At 38.6% G+C, this 26,995-nt stretch overlaps 1 protein-coding gene across 1 annotated transcript; it reads right to left on the bottom strand.

The window, feature by feature from the left end:
• Window positions 1–558: 558 nt before the first annotated feature.
• Window positions 559–5,552, bottom strand: LOC141606030 (uncharacterized). The gene is made up of 3 exons (XM_074425001.1): window positions 5,412–5,552; window positions 5,133–5,221; window positions 559–2,213 (listed from the first exon to the last, which is right to left on the bottom strand). Exons 2-3 carry the CDS (start codon window positions 5,214–5,216, stop codon window positions 885–887), a joined length of 1,413 nt encoding a protein of 470 aa, XP_074281102.1. The 5' UTR covers window positions 5,217–5,221; window positions 5,412–5,552; the 3' UTR covers window positions 559–884.
• Between the last annotated feature and the right edge of the window lie 21,443 nt (window positions 5,553–26,995).

The raw sequence follows: 26,995 nt of genomic DNA, 5'->3' as shown, positions 1-26,995 counted from the left end.
TACACTTTTATTAAAACCATACCGCTCCAAACCCGTACCTAATCCGCCATATAATCCAAAAACCAATCCAAAACTTGATTTAATTATATAAATGTTCCATCTTATAAGACAAAATTGAAATTACAAGTTCGATAAAGCCTAGAAGTTCTAAAATATTTGATTGGATCGGATTCAGCCATTCAGGTATGAATGGATCGGGTTTAGATTTGGTTCGGGTTTTTCAATAGTGAATTTGGATATGAATTTTTAAATAAAGGATCAAGTATGGGTTTTAAAAGTTGGGTTTGGATCAAATGTTTTCCCGTAAGTTGAAACAATGAAACATCTTAAACTAGTAATTAAGACGATGATCCTTCAGACTCCACGCATGAAGTTCTATGGCGAAGCAAAAATGAATTCCGTAATTCCTCTGCTGCAAATCCCAGGAGAACATACAGGCTACCAAAACATCTTTGCATAGTAGTTTAGACGATGTTCCCTGCTGCAAAACTCCAGTACGAAAGCATACAAGCAGAAGTAAGACTTACAACTGTACAAACAGCAGAAAGGTGTGGCAGGTACATCGAAATAGTCAAGACTTCATCACATTATTACACATAATGATGGTTATGTATGTTATACAACAGCAGATATGGTTTTTAACAACATAATAACGTTACAAAGACATGTCCGAAAATGCGACAAATCCCCCTCTATTGAGACTGATAGAATGTAATACTGGCTAAGGTCAAGTCCTAATCTACAGCAGTGTACAGGGGTATTTAACTGAACAACAAAATGAAGAATCTACCATCAACAGCAACGCTAAAACCGTCTTTCAGGGTCCAAAGATCCCCAAAGAGACGGACGACTCAACAGTAAATTGATAACTGAGTGGGTTAAATTCACGGCTTAGCCTGACCCTCCTGACTTCCGTTCCCATTGACTTGTTCCCCGCTATCCACATTGAGCTTCATGGGCTCTTGCAAGCCGACTTGCTTCTCTACATGTTCAGTTGCCAAAGAAGGATCAAGGTCCGTATTTTTTGGGTCACCTGCCCCATCTGCCACATTAGTCTTGTCACCTTCGGCTTCCGATATCCCCTGTTTCGCAGTGTCGTTCTTCTCTGCTTCTTCTTGAGGTTGCTCCTGTACACTCTCAACAGTGGTGGGCGCATCACCATTGTTTTCTTCACCATCTGGCTTACCGGTTTTTGCATTTGTCGGGTCCTGAGCAATAGGCATTGCTGTCTCCTCCTTAGACTCAGGTACTGCCTCCTTTGTTTCGACAGCCTTGTCCTTAATCTCAAGTGGGCTCTCTTTTGCAGCTTCCTCAGACTCGAGCACAGCTGCGTCTTCATTCCCAGATGCACCCTCTTTTGCAACTTCCTTAGACTCGAGTACAGCTGCCTCTTCATTCCCGGGTGGGCCCTCTTTTGCAACATCCGCTTCTGGTACGACCTCTTTTCTGTCGCCAGCTCCATCTTCATTCTCAGATGGGCCCTCTTTCGCAACTTCCATAGTCTTGGGAACAGCCTCCTTTTTCTCGATAGCTGCATCTTCAATCTTAGGTGGGACTTCTTCTACGGCCTCCTTTTTTTCAATAGCTGCATCTTCAATCTTAGGTGGGACTTCTTCTACGGCCTCCTTAATTTCGATAGCTGCATCTTCAATCTTAGGTGGGACTTCTTCTACGGCCTCCTTAATTTCGATAGCTGCATCTTCAATCTTAGGTGGGACTTCTTCTACGGCCTCCTTTTTTTCAACAGCTGTGTTTTCAGTCTCAGGTGGGCCCTCTTTTGCAACTTCCTTCTCACTGGCGGCATCGTGTTCCTGTTTTTCAGTCTCTCCAGCATCATGCATCTCAACATCCTTTTCAGGTTCATCAGCTGTTTTATCTTTCACAGCCTTCTCAGCATCTTCCATGTGGTCATCCTCTTTCTTAGTTTCCTCAGCCCCTGATGCCTCACTCTCTTTATCCTTCTTGGTGAGAGATGACCGCCTGCCCTTTTTCTTAGGGGGCTCGCTTTCTGGGGCGGGTTTCACCTTCTCGCTAATACGGGCTGATCTCCTGGGAGTCTCACCGGTACCCCAGTCAAATTCGGCTGCTGGTGGGCCACCTGGATGTGACTTCAGGTACTGTTGCAGTTGCCTCTGGTTGTGGATCTCCTCTCCAGTTGGAGCAGTGAATACAATTTCATTCTTTTTCGGGGTGCCTCCTCGTTTAGGAAAGAACTGCAAACATGTAATAATCCAATTTAAATCACCTTATTTTTAGAGTAATTGACGTGGACGAGTTTTGAATATGGGAATGATGAGTAGGACATAATCATTTAAGCCAATGTTACTGTCAACAAACGCTGAATATGGATTTCGAATATCAACAGCTTCACAAACACAAATGCTATAAAGAAAACAGTGAATTACTTTAAAGGGAGAGAACAGTGTGCACTAGATACGCAGTAATATAAGTTGCTTGATTAAAGATTTCAGAATGTAGCTAATTTGCTCCACCGTAAGAGAGTAACAACAATATTCCTTTGAAAAGACAAAAGCAAGCATGGAGAGTGCTAAAGATCATGATTGAGAGCATAATCTAGGCAGGGTATCTGGACCCTTTCCAAACCCGCTCGACTCTTGGATATTCTTCTTTTTCACCAGAAAAAATACAATACTCGTCTCAGTAGGAGATAAAAGTAGAAAATTTAAAAGCAGATCACATAGCGTAAAATATGAGCAGGGAGCAAATTTGTTGTCCATTGTTAGTTTCCAATTAATCAAAGGAATACACCTCTCCGTTAACAAAAGCTGCAAGTATCTGAGACGCACATAAAACAGAGGCAGAGCCTAAAAACCATATATGCCTGAAACTTAAGATTGTTGCATATAGATATTGCCAATTATTTGCGAAGGTACGCCATTTTTTTATTTTGATGACTTGAAACCATCAACAAACTTATAAAGATCAAACATCAAAGAATTCAGCAACCACAACATCAGGCAAACCAAAGACCCACCTAAACAATATCAAAGAGACCACGAAGGGCTAATAGGCATCAATGAGCCTTGTATGAGATGGTCTTACATGTGAAAACATCCCAAAGCCTCGTGTATTCCTCATTTAATAATATGCCTAACAGGTTGGTCTCACATGTGCAATCGTCTCATATAAGTTATTGTGTGTAGACATATAGGTTGTGTCAAATACCTAATCATTCAGATGTAGCCTACCAAAACTTGGTACGCCAGGGTTCAACTGATGACAGACTCGAAGCAAATGTAAGAGGTTCTTAGAATGGAAAGGAGACCTCAATAAGTCCTGTTTTTTTAATGTTCCAGTACAACCACAAGAACGGAATCTTTAGTTTTTACAGACTAATATAGTAATATGAAGACCAAGATAAATTCAAATCAAACTGTATTCTTATCATAATAGGCTTGACACACAACTCGGAACATCCATTATGAAGAGACAAAGAGGAGAAAAAACCACCCACAAGAGTAAGTCAGTGAGTTCCAATTTCCAAGTACAACGTTTAAGAGCATCTGTAAAGTACAGCTATGCTTTCAAAATTGAAGGTCGGATAAAATAAGCCAACATAGACAATCCCCTTTAGAAGAGAAACTTTCTCTTAAGAGCCAAAAACACTGACAGATACACTAAGATGTTCATAATTACCCCAAAAGCAACTTATATTCATGATGACAAATTAACAAAGGATTTCCAAGAATGAACCATAAGTGATAAGTCCCATAACCATGGTTTTAGGAGATATCAGCCCTGTTGTGGTATTAACTAGCTCATTAGCCTAGTCGAACCAAATATACTTAACTCTGGTATTCTATTCGGTTAAAACTAAGTCAACATGTAAAACTGAAATATGCCACGTTTCAAAACTAAGTCAACATGTAAAACTGATAGCAAATTTGAGCACTTAAAATGACAACTTTGAGGGATTCCTCAATGACTTCTCCATTTAGTCCATTATGTTGTGATTCCTTTCAAAGATTATACTCGCAGTATTATTGCTGTTATAAGCAACTTTCTAAGATCCATCAAAGGGAAATCATTAAGAAGGGCTTGATGCTCACAATCGTTGCCAGGAGTTGCTGTTACACACTTAACCATAACTTACCATGAAACCTCACCGCACTCCTACTTTTGACATATCAACAGAAACTGGCCATCGAGAACAATGTCCTAAGAGGAATCCCTAACTCCCTAATTCAAGCCAAGGCTAACAAGTCACAACAACTCACATATTCAAGACACGAATAAAAGACATAAGGCAAAAGCGAGAATACTCTCATGAAGCTCATAATGTACCAGATGGTACTAACTAACAAGCTTCTTTCTTTTCTGTATCAAGGAACAAAGCCAGTATCATTATATACAGGAAGGAGATTCAAACCTGCGACCTTCTGCACAAAGGTCTTGGTCTCAGCTACTAAGCCAAGACGTCAACAGTGAAACTAGCACCGTATGCACCTACCTTAATATCAAAAAAAAAAAAAAAAAAAAAAAAAAAAAAAAAACTTATGTAAACCGTGAAGTAGTAAAACATAGTCCAACTTCAATTGATAAAAAAAGAGTTGAAAAAATGAAACCAACTCAAATCAATTTCTGCATCCTATGTTAATTTTTTGTTCCCATTTATCGAAGAGACCACCGCAAAATTAAAGTTACAACAACTCTTACATAGATGATTAAGAAATAAATACAGTACAAAACAAATCACAGATAAAAAGTGGAAGCTAAAATCATTAAAAATACAAGAAATGTTTTCCACTAACCCTAAAAGACAAAAATCCATGAGTACAATCAGATATTGAAATATGTAGCCATAAACAACTCAAAGTGGATAAAACTACATTGAAAATTGAAATAACAACTCCATACTGAAAAACCCACAAATTACTTCTCTAATTACCCAGAAAATTAGGACAAACATAGTACACATCAATTAGGTAAAATTCAGTGCACAATTACAAACCCTAACTATCAAACAAACCACAGAACTTTCAATTAATTGGACAATTAATCCTAAAATTAACAAATCCCATGTTATAAAATCAACACAAATTAAACCCAAATTCATAGAAATTAACCAAATTAAATTAACTAAATAATGAAGATTAAAAACAAATTAAGACCTGTTTCTTCCACCCAGAAGGAGCAGGAAGCTCCATTGACACAACTTCTTCTTGAGGAGCATTTTTCTCAGCTTCAATCACCATTTTTCCTGCAAATTTACACAAAAATAAAAAATAAAAAAATAAAAAATACCCAATAAATCTTAAAGAAAACCCATCTAGAAAAACACAAAAAGATTGAATCTTGCAGAAAATCAAGATTTGGGTATATTTGAGTATTTGAAAGCAAAATAACGAAAAATTAGAGAAATTTGTGTTTGTTTTGGTGGTTGTTCTTACCGTTTGTTAGTTGGTTTGGTTTGTGTTTGTGTTTGCTGCTCGAAAATCAGGTGAGGAGGAAACAAAATGAGGAGAGAGAAAGTGGATGATACAACTATTTTAGGGGCAAATATTATAAGGGAGGTGAACTTCACATGCCACGTTTCTATGAATTTTCCAGATTTTTTTTTAGTATAAAATAAAAATAAATAAAAAGGAACCTACCTTACCATAACCCGATTTATAAACATCGATAATGTTTTAGTAAATATCGACGATGTTGTCATTCTAAAAGACAATTTTGCCCTTTCCCCCGATCTCACTAACTTTACTTTTTCTCTCTAATTCAAAATTTCCTAAAATAAACCCAACTTCAAACACCACAACATATCCGGGAGTGCAGCTCCTCTCCAGTTCTTAAAAAAAACTAGAGGTCCAGTACTAATCTAATCTACTTATTTATTCATTTTTTTTATAAGGTAAGAAAACTAGGTTGATCCTCTAGAGTAGGACCAACATATCTCATCCTTTCGAATGAGAGAGGTAAGTTGAAGCTATCGGCTTTCAAACCACCTCGAACGAGTTGGACATGAATGTCCAATAGAAGCCATTAAGTCAGCAACCTTGTTGACTTCACGAAAACAATGTTTAATTATCACTTCATCGAACAAATGAAGGTTTAATTTCATATCCTTGATAATACTAGAAATTTCCCAAGAAATTTGTCAAGTACTACGAAGTGAGTTAATAACACATAAATTATCATTCTCCACAATTAACTTTGAGATTCCTAACTGTTTAGTGGCTAAAACAACTTCTTTTAAAGCGAGAGATTCCGCAACAAGAATACTATTAGATCCGCAATTTTTTGCTCCTAACACAACGACTTTACTATTATAATCTCTTATACAATATCCTAAAAGCATCTTTATTGCCTTCTATTCTCGAACCGTCAAAATTTAGCTTTAGGAAATCGTTTCTAGGTTTCTTCCACCAGATTTCTTTCTTACTAGAATTGATTCTAGTTGACTTGTCTTTTTCGGGATTGTTGAGATCCTTCTGTCCAGTCTCATTCCAGATCTTAAAGTTATCATTACATAAAATAATAATTTTTCTAATATTGAAATGAACATTGTTAAAGAAAATGTCATTTCTATAAAACCATGCATTCCACCAAATAAAGATAATTTTAATGAAATCATCTTTTGGAATTAAATCTTTGAGATAATTGAGTTTCATAAGAAAACTTTGACTTGTAATATTATCATAATTTGACAAGAAATTGTTAAAGCTAATAATATTCATGTCTTGGATAATCGAACCAATCAAGGGACATTCGTAAAAAAATGATCTTTGTTTTCAATATGATGATTGCAGAGAGCACAATTAGATGAGACATTAATATGACTTTTAAGAAGTCTTCCTTTCGTTGGGAGTCCATCAACACAGGCTTTCCAAAGGAAAAATTTTAACTTTGGAGGAATATTCAATTTCCAAATCCAGTGAAATTCACATTTTTCAAAACTTTGATCGAACAAACCTTTTGCTAACCATGTTGCTGTTTTGGTAGAAAAATTTCCATCTATGGACAACCCCCAAAGAAAGGTATCCGGAATATCATTATGAGGCAGTGGAATGTTAGTAATCTGATTCACAATATCGTTGTTTAATAAGTTGGATAATTTACAAACATCGCGTTGTTTATCAGGGGTTATGAAATCTTTAACCAAAAGATTAAGATCACGGTTACTTTCATCATCAACCATACTGCTTGTAAGTGGGTGTGAAAAAACCCAATTATCAGACCAAAAATTAATGTTGCTACCATTACCTACATGCCGTCTCAAACCTTTTCTAAATAGAGTCCGAAGACTCATAAGCTTACGTCATTGCCAAGAAGAGGCTGAATTAAGCTTATGATTAAACAGTGAACAATTTCTCAAGTATTTTCTAGTTATCATTTTGACCCATATACTCTTCTTATCCATAAGAATTTTCCATAAAAGTTTCATTTGAAGAGCTTTATTAGCTGTTTCGGAAGATTTTATTCCTAGTCCACCAACCGATTTTGGTAAACAAACTTTATGCCAACCAATCAAATTAGGGGAGCGTTGTGAAGGATTCTTATCTTAGAGAAAATCTCTATTAATCTTATCTAATCTGTTATAGATTGATGAGGGAAGAAGGAAGCTTTACATTTGAAAAGTTCCCTTCGAGGCTAAATTAGCATTGACGAGAACTAATATACCTGCTTGCGATAAAGAATTCGCTTTCCATTTCGATAATTGTGTGCAAGAAGATTGAATAATACTGTCGAAAGTATTTTTAGTTATTCTGCTATCAATTATAGGGCATCCTAGATACTTAGCCAAGTGAGCTTCCTCGTTCATATGGAGAATACCTTTAAAGGACACCCGAAGAGATCGCTCAATATTTCTAGTGCATTGAAAAGTGGATTTGTCAAAATTAACAAATTGTCCTGAAATCGTGCAAAATTTATCTAAAATAGACTTAATGGTTCTACAACTCTGATTAGAGGCTTTAGCGAAAATGATAGTATCATCCGCAAAGGTGAGAAATGGGATTTTCTCCATCCAGATCCAATTCTAATACCAATATCACTAGAATTACAATAACTATTTTTTTTAGAGATCTTGCTAATAACTCAGCACACATAATAAAAATATACGGCGAGAGTGGGTCTCCATGTCGAATACCTCGAGTAGGTCTATAAACGTCTTCCGGCGTTCAATTTACTAACATTGAAAAAGAAACAGTTTTTATACATTCTGTAATCAAAGAAATCCATTTCTCATTAAAACCCATTTGCTTAAAAGTTTCCTCAATGAAGTTCCATTCTAGTCGGTCGTATACTTTCTCCATATCAAGCTTAATTGCAATCCAACCTCCTTTGCCTTTTTTACGTTTAAAAGAATTGAAAATCTCGTGTGCTAAAAGAATGTTATCTTGAAAGAAGCGATTAGGTGTAAAAGCACCTTGAAACGGGTGTATAATCTTATGGTGGACACTACAAAGGCGAGTAGCCAATATCTTTGAAATAATTTTATAAATTGTTGAACAAAGACTAATAGGACGAAAATGGTTTGCTGTTTGAGGATTATCAATTTTAGGGATCAAAGCAATGAACGTGTGATTTATTTCTTTTAGTAATTTAACAGAGTGGAAAAAAGCTAAAACTGCTTTAGTCACAGAATTTCCTACAATATACCAATATTTTTGAAAGAACTCTGCAGGAAATCCATCGGGACCTGGACATTTATCTACAGCCAAATTAAACACAGTTTGTTTAACCTCTTCCATACTAATATTACTTGTAAGAAGTCTATTATCTTCGTCTGTAATTAATCCACTAATAGACTTAAAATCCTCATCCTTGTCGAAAAAACAAAGCTGATTTTTTGTAAGTCTAAGTTTAAACTCGTCAGATATTTCATTTTTAATAAGGGCTTGGTCGGTAATACAAGCACCAATTTTTATTTATAAACTGCTTAATGCCATTTCTACTACGTCTAATCGTGGCGTGACTTTGAAAATACTTGGTATTATTATCCCCAAAGTTAGCTTTGTTTATACGAGATTTTTGTTGCCAGTATACACGTTTATAGTCAAGGAGAGCATCACGCTTTTTCAACCATCTTAATTGCGCAAGATCTAAAACAACAATATGGGATGAGCCTAATTGACTTTGTATATTTTCTAACTTTTTTTCAGCAATTGAAAGTTGTCTAAAAATATTTCCAAAAGTAGACTGATTCCATTTCTTAGCCTTTTGTTTTAGAAGTTTGCATTTTTGGGAAAGACAAAACATATAAGATCCATGAAACTGATATTGCCAACAACTTTTGACCATTTTACTAAAATCATTTCGGAGAGTCCACATGAGTTCCAAACGAAAAGGAAGGGCTTTCTTATGAACTCGATCATGAAATTTCATAGAAATAGGACAATGGTCTGAACTTTTGTTCATTTTACTTCCCCTATATTCATCAGTTTATCACACCATCATTATTTTCTCCCTATTATTCCTTCAAATTCCATCTCCATTGCTAAACATAACTCCGATCCATCATCATCATCATCATCTCTCAAATCTCAACATTTTTGGCCTCTTAATTTAACTTCGACGGAAACAAAATATGGTGGAGATTCAAAGTTGCTCGGACGAGGCTAAGCTACTGAATCGGCGGTGACTAATCCGACGACGCATTATGTGTGGAGGTTGAACACAAATTTGGTGGTGGTTTTGTGATGAGAGAGGTGGAAATCAGTGATGGTAATGGTGGCTTCTCGTTATTTTCGAAAAATTGGCGGTACCGAAGATGATACGTTAGGGTGAATTTCCCATGGATCTCAGGGGTATTTGTAATGGTGGTAAGGTGGGTCTATATTATACAATCACCATTGATGATTTGATGTTCAATACCATTGTTGAAGAAAGGGGAAGAAGCATGTAACCATAAATAATTACAAGGAAATTTGAGTGATCTGGGCCATTGAATTTTCAAGGACAAAGGAATATGGTCCATAGAAAAGTACTTGATCCTCCCGTTTAGAGTACTTTAGAGGATCCCAGTCTCCTATCCGGCTACCACTAGGCAACCACCACTGTCACGCCGCCATCACCACTACCGCCAACCAACGTTAAAGAGGTTACTCACTTTTTTTAAAAAATTAGCTTTGTAATTGAAGTTAAACTTGAAATTAAATCGTTTGTTGTTGTCGTTAATCAATTATATGACTTTATTGGTGAATTTTAATTGATCACATGCTTCGATTTGGCTATTTAATTGAATTAGTTTTGATTAGTTTATGTTTACGTTTTATTAAACTTAACTGAATTCGTTTTGTAATAGGTTATTTTTCTTGTTAATTAGTTAGTATGATGTTAATTTCATTATTGTTTGTAATTAGGTGGTTGTTGTTGGCAAAATAGGTTAAAATTTGAGTCGATTTTTGTTGTTGTTATTGCGTGTTGGTGTCGATTTAGGGAAGGGGAAGACAACCATGGAACAAAAGTTGAATCTCAACAATTGACCAAGGCCAAACGTTGAGATCCAACGTTTGAACCATGGCAAAACGTTGAGATCCAATGTTTGAACCATGGTACACGTTGGGATTCAACGTTTGATCCATGGTACACGTTTGATCTCAACTTTTGGTCCATGGTCGATTGTTGAATGTCAACTTTTCGTCCATGGTTCGTTCCATTTTTTTTAAAAACCGTGTTTATTACTATTATTTGCCGATTTTTTTAATTTTATAAGTTTTCTAGTCGATGAGGGTATTTTCTAATATTTTTTATTTGATTAATGAAGATGGGAGATCGAAATGATAGAGGAAATGCCATTATGCAACCTCCACCTTCGCCACCCGGACACGACCGTACCTTTGGACGGAATGAAATGATGTTGAAGCGTCGTTTGCGGGTTAAACATACCCACCCTCAGCCACCGCCACTTAGAGAGCCGACTCGCATGGTTATGATGCCTACTCCCGGTCACGTCCGTAGTGATTCGAAGGAGGCGAGGTCACGGGAGGTTGCCGGTAGTTACCGGCATGTTGGAGAGGAGGAGCCGTCGGATGAGGGGTCGAAGGACGGAGATGTTGGAGAGTATCGGGTCGTAGAGAACCCGTCATCCCAGAGAGTGTTGACTCATAGGTTGGCCCGATATCATAAAGGATGTTATTCGATTGTTAGAGAGACGTCCTCGAACACGGACAGGGTGAGGCCGAAGAGGGATACTTCTTGGGTCCTGAGAGAACCCGTTCCTGGTGGTCCTAGTAACATTTCCCTCTTACGGAGTTTTGGTGGACACGTTGCGTTCAAGTGTTGGTTGGACCCTAACCCATAGAAGATGAGATCGTGGCTCAAGTGCTACGAGAGGCCGAAAGTTGCGAGGGAGATTAGGGAGATATATGTCCCCGAGGTTGTTGCCGTTAGGGTAGAGGCGAGTCGGCTTGGAGTTTTGAGGGGCTGTTTTATCTCAGGTCTCGATGATAACCTCCTTAGTGCTTTTATCGACAGGTGGCAACCGAATATTAACACTTTCCATATGCCTTTTAGAGAGATTAGTATCATGCTCCACGATGTTGAGCAGATTCTTGGGCTACCTGGTAGTGGTGACCGGGTGTTTGTGGCAGTATGGCTGAGACCGATGATAGTGGTTTGAGGGGGAATATTGATAGGTTTTATAGAGTTCTTGAGTCCGAGATGGTACCACCGCGCTATAAGAATGGTGGTTTACTTACGACAGACCTGAGGAATGTTTTTGAGAGTGGCAACGAGCATGACTCGTTCCAGGCTTACCTCTTTATTTTATTGGGACATACTCTTTTCATGGATAAGAATGGTGATAGGGTGAAGGCTCAGTTGTTACCCTTACTTGATAGTCTTGATCGGGTTGATTCTTATGCTTGAGGTGTCGCTTAATTGATTTACTTGTACCGATAGCTAGGGATAACATCGCGCCGAGATAGTACTGGTGTTAGTGGGTGTCTACTGTTACTCCAGGCATGGATATACGAGTACTTTCCCCAGTTTTGACCCGGCGCCGGATTCCATCTCGAGGACAAACCTCTAGTCCAGGGTTGGGCCCGCTTACCTCGGTCTAAAGGTGACCTTGAGAGTTTTCAGATGCATCACCATAGTTTGGATGAGCTTAGGTCGGAGCATGTTTGATGGTTGCCCTATGGGAACCGTCCCCAGGTATCTTTTAGGGTGTCGCTATACTCGGGTTTTATCAGACATCTTGATATAGTGGAGTCATACTAGCCGGATCAGTGCATGCGTCAGTTTGGGTATCGTCAAACTATTCCGTACCCGATGCCGATTCCGTCTCTGGAGTATTGCCTGGTGAATAGTAATTATAGGCTTCAGTTCGCGGAAGTGCCCGATAGAACATGGGGGATCCACTCTTCGATCATCCACTCTTCGATCATATCGTTCCGGAATCAGTCAACTAAAGCATTTATGCCTTTCCAGGATGCTCAGGGGTACATGAGTTGGTATGCGGAGGTTTCACACTGTAGACACCTCGTTTCTTCACCTCCCGCCAAACACCCAGTGATGATTGGGCCACATGTCTAGCATATGTCGCAATTTTATGACGTTTCATAAATCGGCTAATAAAAGGTAATTCAAACACTTGTGTCTACCTCATGGTTGTCATCTAGGTGTCATTACGATCGTTTTGACAGTAATTAGAGTACATTTGGAGTCTGGGTCAAAAACCGTCTTCATTTCCTAAAACCGTCAAATCCCGAGTCAAAAGCAATGTGCTTGTCTACCTAAGGTTAGGATGTCATAAAATGTTGAGATTATATCTCATTTTGAGTCACATGTCACTTCATTAGGCTAAACTAAAAGTTTACATTACAAAATGTGCATTTCATTTAGTTAAAATGACAACCCGACCTTTAGGCCCGTTTTACAAGGTCATAACGACTTTTTTGGGTCAGGCCTATTTCACAGAAAGTTTTAGATCTCTTTCTTAGCTTTCCAACGCCACCTAAATCAACTTACTCTGAGTCTTGTAGAGAAAGTTATGCCTAAAATACGACAGGCTGTCAAACGCGTTTTCTTGCGCAGGAGGAAACCGCTGGGTAAAGGACACAGCAAGTGTTGCGCCTCTTCTAAGGGACGCAGCACCTGCTGCGCCTTTTCTCAAGGTTTTCTTTTTGTCCAAGTTTCCGTATTTAACCTAAGTCGGTTGTTTCCGGATCTTTCCTTCCGTATCCAACTCTTACCATAATTCCTTCGTGTGATTAGTATAAATAGAGACCTTCGGTCTCACATATTTCTCACGCGAGTGTCTGCCCTTCTCTTCTCCCTTTGCATTCTAAGACCACACTCTTGCTTATTGGCGCCTACGTGCTTGAACTTTCGACCACGTAAGCTCGGATCCTTCCGAGTACCAGCCTCGTTTTGCATGACCGACCAATTTGACCAACTCCACTACACCATAATCAATTAATCAATTCAATCTTTTTAAATCCTTTTTCAAGGGCACTTTCATATTTGCATTATAGATCGAGTCGAGTTACCACTAAAAACCGATTTAGTTAAATCTCGCGACGCTAACATGTAAGTCTGAGGGTGTAAAATCCCAGTTTTATTTAATATATTTTATTTAATGTATTTATTTTCTGTATTATAATTAATGTAAGAATTTATGTCATAAGCATGCTCGAAACCGTCTTTTAAAACTCTTTTAACGGAAATAACACAGATCTGACGTGGGGAAGAATCGCATCAACTGATGCGCCTTCTGGAAAGGTGCTGCGCCTCTTCCAGGGGCTGCTTTCAGTTGATGCACTTCTTCTTCTTCCTCGGGTTTTTGTTCCTTTTGTCTTTTATTTTTCTTTCTTCGTTCTTTCCCTTATTTCACCTAATAATTTTCAAATTAGTTTTTATGAATCCATTTCAATAATTTTCGACTTAAACCCCTTGTAATTAATATTTGTGGGTTTTCGTCACAAATTCAAACTCGGATTTTAGAGACTCGATTCGTTCATATCAAGTGCCTTGATTTCGTCTTTGATACATGTTTTTAAATCTGTTTTCTTCATCAATTCGTAATCTTTTGTGTCCACCATTAACTTCAAGTTTGTAAATAAATCAATTCCAACATCGTAAATAATATCTAACTTATAATAATTCGTTTTAAATTGTTTTCTTTCACTTCATGACGATCCCAGATGCATGTAAATCAATTAATCACTTCCACTCGAGTTACCAATCAATAAATCAATGTAAATTAACCAACGAACATTAAAAAATCGCGAGTCTGACTTTCACAGTTAGAACCCAACTCAAGAACAGACGCAGGAAGTGTTGCGCCTCTTCCAGAGGACCCAGCAGATGTTGCGCCTCTTCCAGAGGACGCAGCAGATGCTGCGCCTGTTCTGAGGTGGTTTCTGCCTCTGAACTCTTCTCGTTTTGACGTAGGGTTTCTAATTAGGATTTTAATTAACCATTAATCTTATTATCACCATAATTTGACATATTTTCCAAATTTCCATATTTTCTATATTTTCCATATTTTCCTTATTTTCCAAATTTACATAATTTCCATAATTTTCATATTTTCCTTATTTTCAAATTTTCCAAATTTTCCTTATTTTCCAAATTTCCATATTTTCCATATTTTTCTTATTTTCCAAATTTCCAAATTTTCCTTATTTTCCAAATTTCCATATTTTCCATATTTTCCAAATTTTCCTTATTTTCCAAATTTTCCTTTTCTTCAAATTTCCTTATTTTCCAATTTTCCTAATTTAAATCAATTTCCAATTTCCTTATTTTTTCCAATTTTCTAATTTTCATTTATTCTTTTATTTTATTTCTAAAACTCTTTTGGGCATGTTTATGACGTAAATTCAAGTTTATCAATTGTAATTTATTTCTTTATTTCGTATTCGTATTTATTATGTATGATTTATTTACTTGGCATTCACATGTAATTAATCTAACATTCACTTCGACCCCAATTTATGTGCTAATTACTTGTTCACCGACTTAGTCTAATTCCTCACATGTTAGGATTAATCTAATGAATGTTGCATTGCATGCATATAAATCGACAATATATCGAGTATGGACAATTTTCCCTAATCATTAGTAGAGGCCGCTATCGAGGCGGGCGAGATTAGGTGTTCGATCAAAAGAGCTTCCTAATACGTACCCTCACCCCTTACTCCAGATCTCTGTGAACATCCGTGTTCATTGGCATGCACGAGAGTCATTCTAGACATATAATGCTAAGGGTAACGAGTTCTTGGTGTTCATGTCACCACTTTGTGTCTTGACCTGGCACGAGGTATTCGAACGGTTTCCAATTTTCCACAATAAATTGGTGGCGACTCCACAAATGCAAACGTTTGTTCCCAAGCGCCCCCGTCGCCCATGTCCACAGTTTGGCGACTCCGCTGGGGATAATACACTTACGTGTAGCCAAAAGGGTGAAACTTGAACAAGGTTAGGGAATAGTTTGTACAAGACAATTGTTGGTTTTCATAACTCGGTCTTCCTAGATCGTTTCATTCGGCCTTCCTAGGCCCAACCCAACCCATTCGACCAATCGTCCCGTCTAAACAGTCCTAATTCTTATTTGGGCCTAAGGATGGATAGCGATTGACGTCATCCATACCATGGTACTTACTCTTGTTTGTATCAAGGACTTTCACTACTTGAGGAAATGGACTAGGAATCGGCCTTACTCTTGTTTGGTACGAGCCTCTCCATGGACTTCGGGTTTGATTGTTCGGTATGGCAACCCACCCTTTAAACCAAAACCCTTTTAAATGCACTCAGCATCCCGTTATAATGCCTGTATATATGTTTGTATCATATGTGATCACCATTTTGTAAACAAAACCATTTTGTAAAATAAAATCTTTTTCAAAATATAAATATTTTCAAAATAGCGCAAAATAAGCCTAAACTCTGTCCATATGTCGAGTCAAACTTCGGGCCTAAATCCCATTTCAAAACCAAATACAAAAACAAAAAAAACGTAAAAACAAAAAAAAAGCAAAAAAAAAAACCAAAAAAAAAAACAAAATATTTTCCAACATGTAAATGTAAATATGTAAATTCAATTGGGCTAGGTTAGAGTCAAAATTCAAACCGACTAAGTACTAGTCGGAACTCGGTCGGGTCATAAACTCGTCTTCCTTTACATTTTGGGTCTTTTCAAAATTCAAGTCAAGTCCTAAGGCGTCACGCCGTCATTTTGGACCCCCTACCCCAATTCAATTAGGAGCTAAACATTTCCACACCTAGTCTCACACACCCGAGGCTAACACATCGAGTCATTCCCGTGTCCGTTTCTTGAATTCCCCTAGTACACGTTTGGGAGACACATACCCGAACCTCGAGTCAAGCCTGTCTTAAACACACGAATTAGAATTAACACGTGTCACCAATCCCGTCAGTAAAGTCAACCGCATAAATGTCACTCCGTCAAAGTCAAAACTCGAGTCTAAAATTAAAAGTCAAGCACCGTGAATTCAAACACTAGAAGTCGCTCACGACGTTTCACGAATTCACAAGTCAAGTCTAGATTTGTCATCTTGTCCCTTCCTTTGTTTGTTGCCTTAGTATGCGTGATCCCATGTCGAATCGAGTTATAATGCGCGTCATTTCTGTCGAGTAGGAATCCAGCAAGTTCCGTCAATCAGCAAGGTCACGAAGCAGATCAAGCCACCATCACCGTGTCTCTCCAAGACGTTTATGCCATGGTCCTAGGAGTTCAAGCTACAGTGGAAAATTTGAGCATTCGCGTCCTCACCCTCGAGAATAGAATGGTGGAAAAGAACACACCACCTAGAGAAACCTCTAGTCTAGGTCGTCCAAAGCTTACCTCTTGCAATAACCATCGTCCTAGAAAGCCGAAAACACCTGAAAGGAAACCTGGGAGGCATCAAAGGGTGCTTACCGATTTAGGCATGTCTTATACCGATGCTTTGAAGAGACTCTCTGCCCAAGGCAAGCTACATCCAATAGGACCGACTCCGGATCCACCTTTGGAGAAACAGGTGAACCTCTGGAAGGGCAACAAATACTGCTTATATCACCAAGGTAGAGGCCATGATATTGAAGAGTGTTTTCTCTTGAAACACACCATCCAAGATATGATCGAAGAGGGCAAGCTTACTAAGCCACCTTCTGTCGAGCGATCCAAAAAGATCAACCCTCTTGGGTCTAATATCATTAAACATGACGAAGAATCATCTATAGACTGTTCTCATCTCCTCGATCCTTATGACAACGGAGATGTCAACGTCCTCGAAGACGAAGATATCCAAAATGGAATGCTCATGCTTTCCATGGCCTTTAACAATAAATTTTCCAAAATAGAAGGAGCCATTGATAATCTAAACTTTCGACTTTACAACATGGAGAAACAGTTTGCTGAAATGGGTAAGAAGCTTGATGCCCAACCTCTCAGGATGAAAAGTTTCCAAACAAACCATCAATCTGATAGTCCTAAGGAGAAAGCAAAAAGTGAGCAATCTATTCTTAGTTCTTCTCATCCGGGAATCAAAATCAACAAAGGCAACCTCATGGACCCTTCGTCAAAGAAACCTAACAACTCTCCAAGGTCATTTACAAAGGCTTCCGAAAATAAGGGCACACCTCCTAGGAAATTTACCAACATTGGTATTAGATACGCCGATGCCTTTCAGAGACTCATGGAACAACAAATGTTGAAGCCTATAGGACCTACGCCTAACCCAGAGAAGAAATCCAAGTTCTGGGATGAGAATGCCTACTGCAAATACCATAGAGGCAAAGGGCATGATACAGAGAAATGTTACAAATTAAAACATCTCATTCAGAATATGATTGAAAGTGGGAGGTTGTCCCTCTCAACCTTTAACCCACAAGGTAGCTTAGGCAATCCTCATGGATATACCACTTATCAAGAAACTCTTCTTGACTGTTATCCTTCCAATGTTCCTAATGACGAGGATGAGGTGCTCAAATGGGTGAATGCTCAAAGTCAGATGCCGAAGCCAGTTGTTAGAAAAGAAAATGTTCAAGCGTGGGCCGATGATTACGAGTCTGGATCTAAGATCGCGTCAAAGTCCGAGTCCGAGTCCGAGTCTTAGGCTTTCTATCCCATAATTTTTCTAGTATCTTTATTTGTGTCCATTTCCATTCCTAGTGACAACCTGTGGGCTGTCCCACGAGTCACATGTCTTTTCGAGTCTATGTTAAATACATTCATTATTCATTTCAATAAAAGTACAATTTTCCATGCACATGTTCTATCATATCTCTTCCTTTCCCCTTTTCCTGTGACAACAAGAATTGATTTGAGACATTTTTTAAAAAAAAAGAGCAATTAACAACACATATCAGTAAATGTGAGTACACTTAGATGATGTTCCATTCCAAGTTGTAGAGGACCTAATACTCCGTGTTCTTTTCTTACCTATTCCATGCCTGGCAATAGAAACCTTGCTATAACCCTAGTTTAGGACGAGCATATCTCAAGAGATTCTAGGACGAATCCAGACCATCTCCCTTGCCAATGATCCATGACGGAAGGCAAGCCCATTCCCCACAATAAACAACCTCTCTACTAAAGACCAACCCGTTTCCCACCAAAGGTGTTAGTTTAACCCAAATCCATGGTAGCAATCAAATCCAAGACAATACGAGCCATGATCAAAGACAAAGACTCAATCAAGAGAAATACCCAAAATCAATATCCAAAGCCGTAGTTATGCCTATAGCCCAAGACAAAAGAGTCAAAAGAAGATGGCTCAATCGAGAAAGTCAAGTCAATATACAAAAGTTAAAGTTATCTTCAAAAAAAAAACTGAATCAAAAATCTGAGCAAAAAAGCCGAGATATATTCTAGACCAAGAATCTGAGTCTGAATCAAGAACAAGCCTGAAATCAATGCTGAATTCTATATAGAGTCAAGACATCAATGAAGATGGTCAGCTAGCACCCTCATTTAGCCTTCCACACATCACACACTCTAAGTCCTTCTCGAGACCGTTACAGAGAGAGAGTTAGGAATTTTGAGAATCCTCTCAACCTCTTCAAGTATACCCATCCTTTAGGGCCAAGACATGAAAACTTGATCCCACGTCATTTTAACCTACCTTTACGTGCTCAGGCTACATCAAGCCAAGAGACCCCATTTCTAAGTCACATTACAAGCCGTAACCCCATAAAGCCTTAACACCACAAAATCGAGCTCCAGAGATTTGTTTCATCAAAGCCTCTTATTACCGAGCTCCACATTCCAAATATCCAATCCAGTTTCACCTTGACCCAGACACGGAGTCTTTAATACCTTGTTACCTAGAACGGGACGTACCTATATCATCCTTAGGGTCCACTAAGTGTGCTCACGCGACAAGGAAATTTTTTACAAACTTAGTTACACCTCTTTGGTCTATGATCAGAGGGAGTTATCTCAAATCGATTCCTCGAGTCACCAAAGGAATATTACCCTTGTGACCCCTGCACTTTAAGGTCCTAACAACATAGCTTAGGCACACACTTGAACTATGAGCATGGTTTGATTTCACCTTTTCAGGTGGATACGTAGGCAGTCCTTTCTTACACAAGAAGGATACAAGCACAACACCCAAACAAAATTAACCAAACCTCAGAACTACGATCTGGTTTGATTTCACTTCACGTGAATACGTAGGCAGTCCTCAAGGACACAACCATCCCACCTCAACCATCAACTTTCAACCTCTATTTCAACCTTTCAACCTCAATTAACATCCCTTCCACAACCAACACCTCTTTACTGGGGGCTCCTTATTGTCACCCAGTCTCTTTTTACAAAATTCCAGAGTCATCTTCTCATCCAGGGGGCTTCTCTTCCCAGATGCCACCCTTCCTTTATTCCTCTCTTATTTTAAGCCAAGTTTGTACTCGGTCCGGACGATGACAAAGGTCTTAGATCGATTCTCCAATTTATCGTGCCTCAGAAGGGTCTCTTTTACAGCGAGCGGCAGCAAAAGATGCCCAAGTAGACAGCTGCTCCACGGCTCATGCCTTGCATTTATACGCCTTCATCATTCTCGCAATTCTTCTACCTTTGGAACTGATACGCATTGTCACCCGTACTTGGCTAGGGGTTGCGCATACTTAAACAAAGTCTGTCAAAGTCATCCCTGTGTCGCGTCAAATCTAAGTTAGTGTTGCGTCAGTCAAACCTAAGTCTACATTTCGCGTTGCGTCCTAGTAGATCTGTGTCATGTCAAGTCCTATGTCTAAATTAAAGCCCATTGAATATGCATAACGCATTACAAACGACAAATTTCTTTGAGCAAGTTTTAAACACTTTTATAAAGAAACAACTTTTGATAAACCTATGTGTTTCCTCATTCGAGGTCCATGTGATAATTGCTTACGTGCATATATTAGATTGCATTCTTGTGTGGCTACTAACCATGCAGGTAAGCATCAGAAGCAGTACTTTACCAAGACCTTGCTTGTCACAACGAGCGAGTATTCTCTGACAGGTGTTTCGACACACCTTTATTATGTTCCCTCAGCGAGAGTACATGGACAGACAATCCCTCTCGAGACATGGAGATCAGTTCCCGATTATGTTCCCCCAACGAGAGTACACGGACAGCCAATCGCCCCTCTCGAGACATGGAGATCAGTTCCCGATTATGTTCCCCCAACGAGAGTACACGGACAGATAATCATCCCTCTCAATACGTGGAGATCAACATCAACCCCAAGACTTATCGAAGTTTGTTTGAAGACGACCCAAGCAGCTTCCCCAGCAGTTCCCGCTTACGTCCTGCTACCCATGACATTTTTGTTTCCTCATAGAGTTCGGCAAAGGTGTCGTTCTCCAGAAGTTCCCAAACCAGAGCCTACTTCCTTATGTTCGTAAACCCAAAGTTAGGATTCTCACCCTTAGATTCTTAGATCCCAAAATAGCTTCCCTTAGGTTCATAAACCTTTAAGCTCCCACACCAACGACCTTAGGTTCATAAACCCATAAATCCTTTTGGAGTTCTCATACCACAGAAAGCTTAAACGCAAGCGTTTAAAACAAGAATTAGTAACCCAGTAGTTCCTAAACTTAACCCCAGAATCCCAAATCCTCTTAGGTTCACAAGCCTGTAAGTTCCCATACCAGCCGTCCTTTTAGGTTCGTATACCTAGGTTCACACACCTAGCTTCTTTTAAGTTCCCAAACTCCCTAGAATTCACATACTTATACCCTTTAGGATCATATTCCTTTAGGATCACCTTTTCTTAGAGTTCCTACACTCAAACCTTGGTTACCCCTTAAGTTGAACTTATATTTGACCTCCTTCCCGTCGATGTCTTCCTTTAGGGTCCCACACCCTAGCACAATCCTTATATATCCTTTAGGTCCTAGCCTTATCTCCTACGCTTAACCTTAGCTCCTACGCAACTCCGGAAACGTCTCAAGGAATCTCAGGTATGGTCTCTTCTTATGGCTGGCGAGCCTCCTTACGTAGTCTAATGGACTTTAAACGACCCTCCTCGATAGTCGACAGACTCTAAAATGATCCCGACGACAGATCCTTGGTTCAGACCCCTTGAACCGCCTCGCGTCGCCATAGTCGTCAGGTTGTAATCTTCGATTGACCTGATGGCTATTCTTTGACATTCGCCTTGTCCAAGCCTCAGTCAAAGTGGGGGCTCTGTAGACACCTCGTTTCTGCACCTCCCGCCAAACACCCAGTGATGATTGGGCCGCATGTCTAGCATATGTTACGATTTTACGATGTTTCGTAAATCGGTTAATAAAAGGTAACTCAAACACTTGTGTCTACCTCATGGTTGTCATCTAGGTGTCATTACGGTCGTTTTGACAGTAATTAGAGTACATTTGGAGTCTGGGTCAAAAACCGTCTTCATTTCCTAAAACCGTCAAATCCCGAGTTAAAAGCAATGTGCTTGTCTACCTAAGGTTAGGATGTCATAAAATGTTGAGATTATATCTCATTTTGAGTCACATGTCACTTCATTAGGCTAAACTAAAAGTTTACATTACAAAATGTGCATTTCATTTAGTTAAAATGACAACCCGACCTTTAGGCCCGTTTTACAAGGTCATAACAACTTTTTTGGGTCAGGCCTATTTCACAGAAAGTTGTAGATCTCTTTCTTAGCTTTCCAACGCCACCTAAATCACCTTATTCCGAGTCTTGTAGACAAAGTTAAGCCTAAAATACGACAGGCTGTCAAACGCGCTTTCTTGCGCATGAGGAAACCGCTGGGGAAAGGACGCAGCAAGTGCTGCGCCTCTTCCAAGGGATGCAGCACCTGCTGCGCCTTTTCTCAAGGTTTTCTTTTTGTCCAAGTTTCCGTGTTTAACCTAAGTCAGTTGTTTCCGGATCTTTCCTTCCGTATCCAACTCTTACCATAATTCCTTCGTGTGATTAGTATAAATAGAGACCTTCGGTCTCACATATTTCTCACGCGAGTGTCCGCCCTTCTCTTCTCCCTTTGCATTCTAAGACCACGCTCTTGCTTATTGGCGCCTACGTGCTTGAAATTTCGATCACGTAAGCTCGAATCCTTCCGAGTACCAGCCTCGTTTTGCATGACCGACCAATTTGACCAACTCCACTACACCATAATCAATTAATCAATTCAATCTTTTTAAATCCTTTTTCAAGGGCACTTTCATATTTGCATTATAGATCGAGTCGAGTTACCACTAAAAACCGATTTAGTTAAATCTCGCGATGCTAACATGTAAGTCTGAGGGTGTAAAATCCCAATTTTATTTAATGTATTTTATTTAATGTATTTATTTTCTGTATTATAATTAATGTAAGAATTTATGTCATAAGCATGCTCGAAACCGTCTTTTAAAACCCTTTTAACGGAAATAACACAGATCTGACGTGGGGAAGAATCGCATCAACTGATGCGCCTTCTGGAAAGGGCGCAACATCTGCTGCGCCTCTTCCAGGGGCGCTTTCGATTGATGCACTTCTTCTTCTTCCTCGGGTTTTTGTTCCTTTCGTCTTTTATTTTTCTTTCTTCGTTCTTTCCCTTATTTCACCTAATAATTTTCAAATTAGTTTTTATGAATCCATTTCAATAATTTTCGACTTAAATCCCTTATAATTAATATTTGTGGGTTTTCGCCACAAATTCAAACTCGGATTTTAGAGACTCGATTCGTTCATATCAAGTCCCTTGATTTCGTCTTTGATACATGTTTTTAAATCTGTTTTCTTCATCAATTCGTAATCTTTTGTTTCCACCATTAACTTCAAGTTTGTAAATAAATCAATTTCAACATCGTAAATAATATCTAACTTATAATAATTCGTTTTAAATTGTTTTCTTTCACTTCATGATGATCCCAGATGCATGTAAATCAATTAATCACTTCCACTCAAGTTACCAATCAATAAATCAATGTAAATTAATCAACGAACATTAAAAAACCGCGAGTCTGACTTTCACAGTCGGAACCCAACTCAAGAACAGACGCAGGAAGTGCTGCTCCTCTTCCAGAGGACGCAGCAGATGCTGCGCCTCTTCCAGAGGACGCAGCAGATGCTGCGCCTCTTCCAGCAGAGGACGCAGCAGATGCTGTGCCTATTCTGAGGTGGTTTCTGCCTCTGAACTCTTATCGTTTTGACGTAGGGTTTCTAATTAGGATTTTAATTAACCATTATTCTTATTATCACCATAATTCGACATATTTTCCAAATTTCCATATTTTCCTTATTTTCCAAATTTCCATAATTTCCTTATTTTCCAAATTTCCATATTTTCCATATTTTCCATATTTTCCAAATTTCCAAATTTTCCAAATTTTTCTTATCTTCCAAATTTCCATATTTTCCTTATTTTTCCAAATTTCCAAATTTTCCATATTTTCCTTATTTTCCAAATTTTCCTTTTCTTAAAATTTCTTTATTTTCCAATTTTCCTAATTTAAATCAATTTCCATTTCCTTATTTTTTCCAATTTTCTAATTTTCATTTATTCTTTTATTTTATTTCTAAAACTCTTTTGGGCATGTTTATGACGTAAATATAAGTTTATCAATTGTAATTTATTTCTTTATTTCGTATTCGTATTTATTATGTATGATTTATTTACTTGGTATTCACATGTAATTAATCTAACATTCACTTCGACCCCAATTTATGTGCTAATTACTTGTTCACCGACTTAGTCTAATTCCTCACTTGTTAGGATTAATCTAATGAATGTTGCATTGCATGCATGTAAATCGACAATATATCGAGTATGGACAATTTTCCCTAATCATTAGTAGAGGCCGCTATCGAGGCGGGGGGATTAGGTGTTCGATCAAAAGAGCTTCCTAATACGTACCCTCACCCCTTATTCCAGATCTCTGTGAACATCCGTGTTCATTGGCATCCACGAGAATCATTCTAGACATAGAATTCTAAGGGTAACGAGTTCTTGGTGTTCATGTCACCACTTTGTGTCTTGACATGGCACGAGGTATTCGAACGGTTTCCAATTTTCCACAATAAATTGGTGGCGACTCCACAAATGCAAACGCTTGTTCCCAAGCGCCCCCGTCGCCCATGTCCACACACACCCGTATTTCTATGCCCCCCACACCGCCTCCATTTTCGTAATGTCGAGTTTCATGAGGAGCCGGAGGTCGCCCTAGCTCTTAGTCGTCAATTCAAGACCGTCTTCCAACAACCCAATGAGGATATTGAGAGAGAGAGAGAGAGCGTCTAGAGGATTTGTTTGCGGGAGATGTGTCCCTACTATGAAGACGTGTATGGCGACTAGTTTATTTTTTTATTTTTTTTTATTTTTGTCTCTTTGAATGGATAATTTTATTTTAGTTTTTTTTTTTGTCTTTAACATTTTGTATGGATAATTATATTTCTGTTTTTTTTTTCTTATTTTAATTTTAGTAATCATTTTATTAATCAATGTCATAGTGAAAAACGAGATTTAAACTACAACTTAATTTAAACACGATATAAATTAACAATACGACATAAATTGAAAATACAACTCAATTAAAACATACTTAACGAAAAATAACAATACGACGTAAATAGAAAATACAACTTAATTAAAACGTATTTAACGGAAATTAAAAAAAAAACGACATAAGTTGGAAATACAACTTAATTAAAACATAGTTTAATTTTATTAAGCTCAAACTTAAAATCGAACTTAATTATCTTCAGCTGATGAACATGACGATTCCAAATCTTCTAGATCGTCTCCGGCCTCTATTTCTTCAGGTTGAACAGCAACATATTGATCATAGATATCTATGATGTCGATTTTTGAATTTCCGAGGTTGAACACTCTACCGGCACATAAATCAGAAAGTGTTGCGTAATCGAGCATGATCAGTATCCGCTCAAAATATTTGATGACAACACTTCACAACCTTCGATACTCCCACATCTTTTCTGTTAATGTTTCTGCAGACATAACATCGTCATTAACAGGAGGAGTGCGGAAATCCTCCCAGTTCCCGGTTAAGATGAGACACAGAACGCCAATTGGCGGATTTTCAAGCAAGTACCATAAAGTGGCACTTGGGACGACTAATTCAAGACGAGCCACTAACACTGGTAAATCCACAACAATTGAGTCGATCTTTCGTTGGTACACTATGATTTTTTATGCATTTGTGGCCATTTTAGTATTGTCGTGAATGGATTTGATTGAGAAATCGGAATTTTTAATAGTGAATAAGATGGGATGTTGTGATTGGAATGGACATAGCAAGGGGTATTTATAAAATTGATAACGGTAACAATTTTTTGAATTTCAAACGGTTATATTTAAAAATTTTGAACATTTATTTTCTTAAAATTTCAAACGGTTATGATGTTTAAATTTATAACGGTTATAATGTTTGAATTTATAACGGTAACAATTTTTTGAATTTCAAACGAACTTAAAATATATTACACAAGCGAACTTAATAATTTTTTTTTGAATTTCAAACGGTTATATTTTTGAATATTCAGCTGATAAACTGCCAAGTGTGATAACTGTCGCAGTATCATCATTTTGCCTTCTACGACGTCTTCTCGGTGTCGAACCCATGTATGCTTGCCAGTTCTTAATGTTCCCCGTTGGTATAACGTATCAAGGTGAACAACACTAGCATCTCGATACGGCAACCAAGCGGGGTGAAGTGGTGGCATAGGTAGACTCTCAGGTGGCCCTCTAGAATGCAACCCCATCTAATGGATACGGTATAGGACAATCCACATAATACCGAACGGTTGTCTGTCTTCAATTGAGGTCTTCAATGGCATGATAGTGTTGCAACTTCCGTCCCAAACTTTCTTTCCATCTTCCCCTCGTGTATGACTAATAACACATATTTTCCAGTTGAAAAGTGTTGCAAACACGAGCAAATGGTCACCACACATCCAGTAGGCCACCCCATAACTAATTGGAGCAAGGAACTCAGTCCGTATAAGAGCCGACTCAAACCCTGTCAGACCGGTGGTCGATGATGGGTAAATTCCGAACAACTTTCTGTATATTTCGTTGCTCTTCAACTCCCTGGCACACCATTCCCACATAACTATATAATCTACCTCTTTCCCTCGTTGGGCGTGAGATATAACCCGGAATCTACAATGCGTGCCATCTCCAACATTCATCCAACCGTCAAGTGGCCCCAAAGCACCTCAGGAACACCATACTGTTTGGCCCATGATAATATAAGGCCAATGGTGAAGTTTCTTTCCAACAGAGCACTGGGAGTTCCTGATTCGAAATCACCATGTCTTTGTTGTGATGGTTGTGCATTTGTTGAACCATCAGTACTTGGTGTCCCGAACTTCCTTTATACATTCTCGAAACCCGACTTATTTCTAGTTTTAGAACCTCTCGTACGATCTTTTATATGCTCATTGACAGGGGGAGGCAAATTTTCTTCATCCTCCGGGTGGGAGAAGTCACGCAACAAGTATATGACTGCCCTTCAGTAAACCGGGTCACTGTTTCTCGCACCTTCAACTAATTCCTCAAACAAAATCACCATCATTTTTCAGCATTTGTTGAGGACTATCATACACCAATGTCTTCCAAAAAATATAAACATCCTTCA

This window comes from Silene latifolia, chromosome 10, assembly GCF_048544455.1.
Source record: "Silene latifolia isolate original U9 population chromosome 10, ASM4854445v1, whole genome shotgun sequence".
NCBI classification, from domain to species: Eukaryota; Viridiplantae; Streptophyta; class Magnoliopsida; order Caryophyllales; family Caryophyllaceae; genus Silene; species Silene latifolia.
This window is presented reverse-complemented; position numbering and strand designations above follow the sequence as displayed.